The following is a 5,663-nucleotide window of genomic DNA, read 5'->3' as shown; positions in this document are numbered from 1 at the left end:
ACATAAAATAATTCTTATTCCCTAGATTTATTTTTTTAGAAAGCTATTAACACTGGCAAAATTATAGTAATAATAATAACATAACATAAGCAGTAATTGATTTAAATTAACATCACGTTTTAAGGAATATCAGCCAAAAAAAAAACCAACAAAACAAAACACACAAACAAAAAAAAAAAAAAAACAAGAAGGGAAAAAAATGCACCCATCAACAACAGCCTTCATGAAACAATGCTGTACTTCCTAGAGTAAAAGGCCCAAGGAAAGTCATGAATCCACTGCCTGAGAATTAGTTATGGTCATAAATGCCTTAAATTAAAATAGCAACAGAAATCTCCTCTGTTTTAAATCTCCTAATATATGTTATCCGAATTAATTTAATTTAGAGACCCAGTCTATGCAGATTCATGGGCAGTGTTGGAGTAGAATGCAGCACTTCTCGTGTAACAATTCCCCACATTAATATTTATGTAGCACATGCAATCTATTTCTGTTATTTTTATGGTTGTTATTCTATGTCTGCAAAGGTCATTTAAATTATACTGCGGCCGAAAATTTGTTTCATAAATTTTGATATAAATACTAATTACACACTATAGTAATGCCAGCAGGGATCCTTTCATTTATCACATTTATATCACCTTCGCTGCTTTAGTGATGACATAATGGAAAGCAGTGAAAAACTGGGACAGTTTTATTCTAATATCCTAAAGCTAGTTGGAGTTGCCGCAGGTTGACTTAGTGAATAAGAATTCCTACCACAATTTGTGGGATTTAAGAATCTTTAATAAGGTACGAAATGTTACCAAACAGTTCTGTAAACTAAATTTTACATACCAATTCTTCTAGCCATAAATATTGAATATCTTGTAACATGTATAACCGGACCTTTACATGCGGATAAATATGGAAATTAGGATTTATATACATTATGTTCTTGTATTTGCCAAAAGCAACGGACAGATATAGTTTATATCTTTTTTTTTTTTAATATCACTTTACATAAACAAATGTAACAGTTTGACACGCAGATCCAGGCTTTCACTATACGAATTTCTTGACAGGACGTGTAACAACATTTTACTGCACTACTTAGACTGGACTTTGGGACGAAATGTTGCACTTTATACAAAAAAGCACATTAATACCAATAATATTCTGTTAGATCGACGTTTAGACTGTAATAATACAAAGTAATTCACATTTTGGTACACATTTACTAGAACATTCTTGCCATTCAGTACAAATAGTTGAATTTCTACCTCTTCCCTCTGCCCCCCCCCACCTCCGCCCCCCCGCCGCAGTTCCCGCCCGCCCGCCCCTCCCCCCACATATATGCAAAGACCACAAATCCACATATCCCCTTATTCAACTTGCGATATAACTATTTACAAAATCAAACAGTACATTTTTTGTTGTTGTTGTTTTGTTTCTGAAGCTAATAATTCTGTATTTACAAGAGGGGATGGGGGGAAGGCCGCTGCCTGAGCAGACATGCAGTTGGAGATCTCTAATCAGTGGTTTCCAGTAAAGCCCTACACAGTTGGCATTTGCCCTGGTAACCTTGTCTTCTTATGCATTCTACTAACCCCTTCGCCTATCAAGCCTTGGAACAGAGCAGAGCAGAACAGTCACAAAAAAAAAGAAAAAAAAAAAGGAAGAGAAAAAGAAAGAGATAAAGATAAATAAAAAGGGAGAAGAAAGGAAAAATTAAAAAAAAAAACCCAAGAAAAATAAAAAATGAGTCTTCATTTTACTCAGTCCTGGGTCTACAGGCAGCATTTTTTTTTTTGTTTGCTTATTTAAATTTTGATTTCAAAATGTTCATTATTTTTGGAGTCTTTAAATAGGGTATTTGTTTGCTCGCTTGGGGCTTTTTTTGTTTGTTTCGGTTTGTGGTTTTTTGTTGGTTTGTTTTAGCGTTTTAGACGTACCATTCGTTAAAATTTGATGTAAGCGTGCTGTGGCTGGACGTGTGGTGGACTGCGGAGGAGGAAGGGGATAAGGAGCTGGCGGTCTGGTTTTCTGTGGATGGAGACACGATGGTTGGAGGGGTGGAGGACTCGTAGCCTGAGCTGGCGGCGGGAGAAGGCTGGGACCCCTGTGATGACGATTCATGGACCTGCAAGAGAAAACCCGGGCAGAAATAGAGAGGGGCGGAAGACGGAGGCCCTGTCGGCGGTTCCCGGGATGTGCTAGACAACGGGACTCAGCGTAGAGCTCCAGGCTCGGGCACCCCCCCCGAGGCTCTCCGCAGGTCCCGGTCCCGGGGCCACCCCCCTATTTCAGCCCCGGCCCCTGCCCGGAGGAGAAGATCAGGCAGGGCCCACCAGCTGCTTCCTCGCAGAGCTCCCCTTCCGTCCCCGCATAAAACGTACCGACAAAAGGCCATGCCCGAGGGACCAGGGCTGAGCGAGGCCGGACGGGGGTCTGCGCGGTCCGGCGGGCCCTGGGAAGACGCCGGGGCTGGGCCCAGTCTCGGAGCGGGCCGCAGCAACGGGAAGCCCCGCAACCGCCGGCCCCGGGGCGCTCTCCACCCGCAAGCACCGGCCCGGGCTCTCCTGCCCGCCCTCCCTGCAGCCCTTTCCGTGGGCCAGGCTGAGGCGGTGTCCGAACCCTGCACATCAGGATCCCTCCATTTACCTTCATGTGCTTTCTGAGGGAGCTGGGGTGCGTGTAGGACTTGTCACACATTTTGCAGAGATAGGGCTTGTCGGAAGTGTGGACATGCATGTGCTTTTTGCGGTCGCTGCTGTTTGCAAAGCGCCTGTCACAGCCCTCGAATTCACACTTAAATGGTTTTTCACCTATTGCAGAGGAAATGGGGAGGAAAAAAGGATCTGATTAAGCAGGGCCGGCCGGATCGCTCATTGTCCCCCTCGCACGGCCGGACGGAAGCACGGGGCTCCATTTCAAACACTAGCAACTTTCTAACTTCAGCGAAGCTCAAAATCCCACAATCTCGCTTCTCTTCTCTGTCCTTTCCTCACCTCCGACCCCAGGTCAGCTCCCATTTCGGAGGAGTGGTGAGTGGTGGATATATTAATTAACTTTTCGGGGGTTTTTTTCTTCAGAGGGAAGAATTTTATTAACAGCCCTATACATGGGCACCTCTCCCTCCTCTCAATGCTCCAAGCGAGACAGCAGGCGTGGTGGTATTTACACACAATCCTCAGTGTCTAGTATCCGGTTTTATAGCTCATTCTCGTGATATTTTGTGCTCCCACCCAGCCCAGCCCCCTCCCCCGTATTTTTTTTTTTTTCAATATTGAAAATTATCCGGCCGGGGAGCACAATGAGAGAGCAGACCTACAACCCCCTGCAAAAACGCCCAGGAATGCGGCGCTGGCTGCCGGCACTCGGGGGTGGTTAGCAGGGGGCGAGATTCTCCCGGCCAGAGGCTGCTGCATTTGCATCTCCCTCGGTGGGGAAAAGTTCTCAGGGAGCCCGGCGCCTGTCTCTACGCACAACAATAACACACTACAGCGCCGAGCTCGGTTTATTTAAAATCGCTCCTCGGAATTAAATATTTACCAAGCTCTGAATTGCAGAGAGGAGACGGATGAGCTGCTTGCAATATTTAGCACGATTTCTCATCATGCCAGGATCAAAACTGCCGAACAACAATTAATTAAAACCCATAAATTTAAACAGGACAGGTTGCTACGATTCTCCCTCCCCCACCACCCCCCCCCCTCAACCCCCCCCAAACAATCCCAGCAGCAAACCCTGCCTTTCTTCCCCTCTTCCTCGTCGGCTGGGATAATTTTCTTTTTGTTGCTGCTGCTGGTGTGGCTATGATCGAGCTCGTTTTGCAGCGGAGCTCCGAGTCTGCTTCTCCCAGAAAAATCGATGGCCCTGGACCGTACCCCCCTCTCCCTATACGAGCCTTAACCAAGCAGCGCCCCGGCCGCCCTCGCCCCCCCCCCCCCCCCCCCCCCCCCCCCCGCCTCCGGCCCTGTCCCGGCGCTCGGCGCTTCCACTCGCAGAGAGAAAAGCTACAGAGAAGGTTACCGTACCTGTATGAGTTCTTTTGTGTATTTTGAGATTCTCTGATCTGGCAAACACTTTGCCACAGCCTGGGAAAGGGCAGGGAAAAGGTTTTTCACCTGTGTGGACTCTGATGTGATTTACAAGTTTATATTTGGCCTTGAAAGGTTTCCCTTCTCTTGGACACTCTTCCCAGAAACATATGTGATTGGACTGCTCGGGTCCTCCAACGTGCTCCACCGTGACATGAGTCACCAGCTCGTGCATCGTGCTGAAAGTTTTGTTGCAGGACTTTTTGGGGTTTGACAATTGCTCTGGCTCAATCCACTTACAAATGAGTTCCTGTTTGATGGGCTGCCGCATGTAACGAAAGAAGGCCCCTGCCCCGTGGTGGGCTGCCATGTTCATGTTCATGTGGCCGTAGCCGTGCAGCTGGGTCGAGGCATAGTGCTCGGAGCGGGGACTGGTGACCTGGCCGTACTGATCGGGTCTGCCGTACATGTCTCCGGAGAAGCCCAGGCGCATCTGCCCGTTCACCACGTTAGGAGAAGCGTGGCTGGTGGCTTGCTCGTGCAGCCCCGGGAAAAGTATATGTCCCGCGGCATCGGTGTGTCCGTGGGGTCCGGCGAAGCTGCCGGCGGCGGAGGCGAAGAGGCTGTGCTGGGCGCTGGCTGCAGCCGCTTCCCCGAAGCCACGGTTGCGGAACAGAAAGTCCCGAGTGGAGTTGAAAGCGGCGCTGGAGTAGGAGCCAACGTGGGTCGGGTGGTGGTGGTGCCCCAGGGCCGCCGCCGCGTAGCCGGGCGCCTGTGAGGTGAAGGCGGTCTGGCCGGCCGAGGCCAGCTCGTGGGTGCTGGGGTTGATTTTGAAGGCGCCCATGCCGTCGGCAAAGGGGTTGATCCCCAGCCCCACTTCTCTGTCCGTGACATCGGCTGTGGAGTGGTGGCGGGAGGATCCGAAGGTAGTGACTCCTATGGCGGGATACTGCGGTCCAGCATCCAGAAGCATCTTCCCAGCGTCGATGCAGCAACCAAAAAAAAAGCACGCGCGCACACACACAACGCGGAGAGAAGCAGCAGCAGCAGCAGCAGCGGAGAAAACACCCTCTTTGGAAAGTCAGCGACGATCACCACCAAAGCAACCACATCAAAAACACCCCCTTCGGCATCAGCACAGGGGGAAGGAAAAAAAAAGGGGGGGAGAAGAAGAAAAAAAAAAAGAGGCTGGTGCTGAAGGGGGGAAGAAATCTTCGCCGTTGCAAATAGTAATAATAAAAATGTGCCCCAAAAATATTCACTGTCTCTCTGCTTTGACTTTTCAGGGAGGTTTAAGTGGGGAGGGGGGGTTGGGTGGGCTCAAAAATAAACTGGCTGCAAATAACAATAACAGAGAGATCAACACGGGCAGCAAAAAATAAAAAAAAAAATAAAAACAAAACAAAAAAGAAACTTCCTTCCCTGATTTTTTTGGCTATAGGAATGTTGCAAAGTGGCCGAGAGATTGTTTCTCTCTCCTCTTCGAGCTTCCCCTCACTCTCCCGGTTTTTTTTTTTCGGGGGGCCTTTTTTTTTTTTTTTTTTCGCTTTGCAAAAAAAGGCGCAAATCATGCACAATATTGTCTTTTGCGGTTTATCTTCCTGGGGAGAAACTTTCACCTCCTCAGCCGGGCGGTGAACG

The 5,663-nt window shown here is 48.5% G+C and overlaps 1 protein-coding gene across 2 annotated transcripts; it reads right to left on the bottom strand.

Annotated features, from left to right (window-relative positions):
- Window positions 1–764: 764 nt before the first annotated feature.
- On the bottom strand, window positions 765–5,663 carry LOC101879704 (zinc finger protein ZIC 1). Of its 2 annotated transcripts, XM_005147021.3 has the most exons (3): window positions 4,020–5,663; window positions 2,644–2,807; window positions 765–2,122 (listed from the first exon to the last, which is right to left on the bottom strand). In XM_005147021.3, exons 1-3 carry the CDS (start codon window positions 4,993–4,995, stop codon window positions 1,925–1,927), a joined length of 1,338 nt encoding a protein of 445 aa, XP_005147078.1. In that variant the 5' UTR covers window positions 4,996–5,663; the 3' UTR covers window positions 765–1,924. The 2 variants fall into 2 exon arrangements, with proteins under 2 accessions (XP_005147078.1, XP_030903125.1); XM_031047265.2 differs by having other exon boundaries at window positions 2,071–2,807.

This window comes from Melopsittacus undulatus, chromosome 6 (assembly GCF_012275295.1).
Source record: "Melopsittacus undulatus isolate bMelUnd1 chromosome 6, bMelUnd1.mat.Z, whole genome shotgun sequence".
In the NCBI taxonomy this organism is placed as follows: domain Eukaryota; kingdom Metazoa; phylum Chordata; class Aves; order Psittaciformes; family Psittaculidae; genus Melopsittacus; species Melopsittacus undulatus.
The sequence above is the reverse complement of the archived record's forward strand: the minus strand, read 5'-3'. Positions and strand labels throughout refer to the sequence as shown.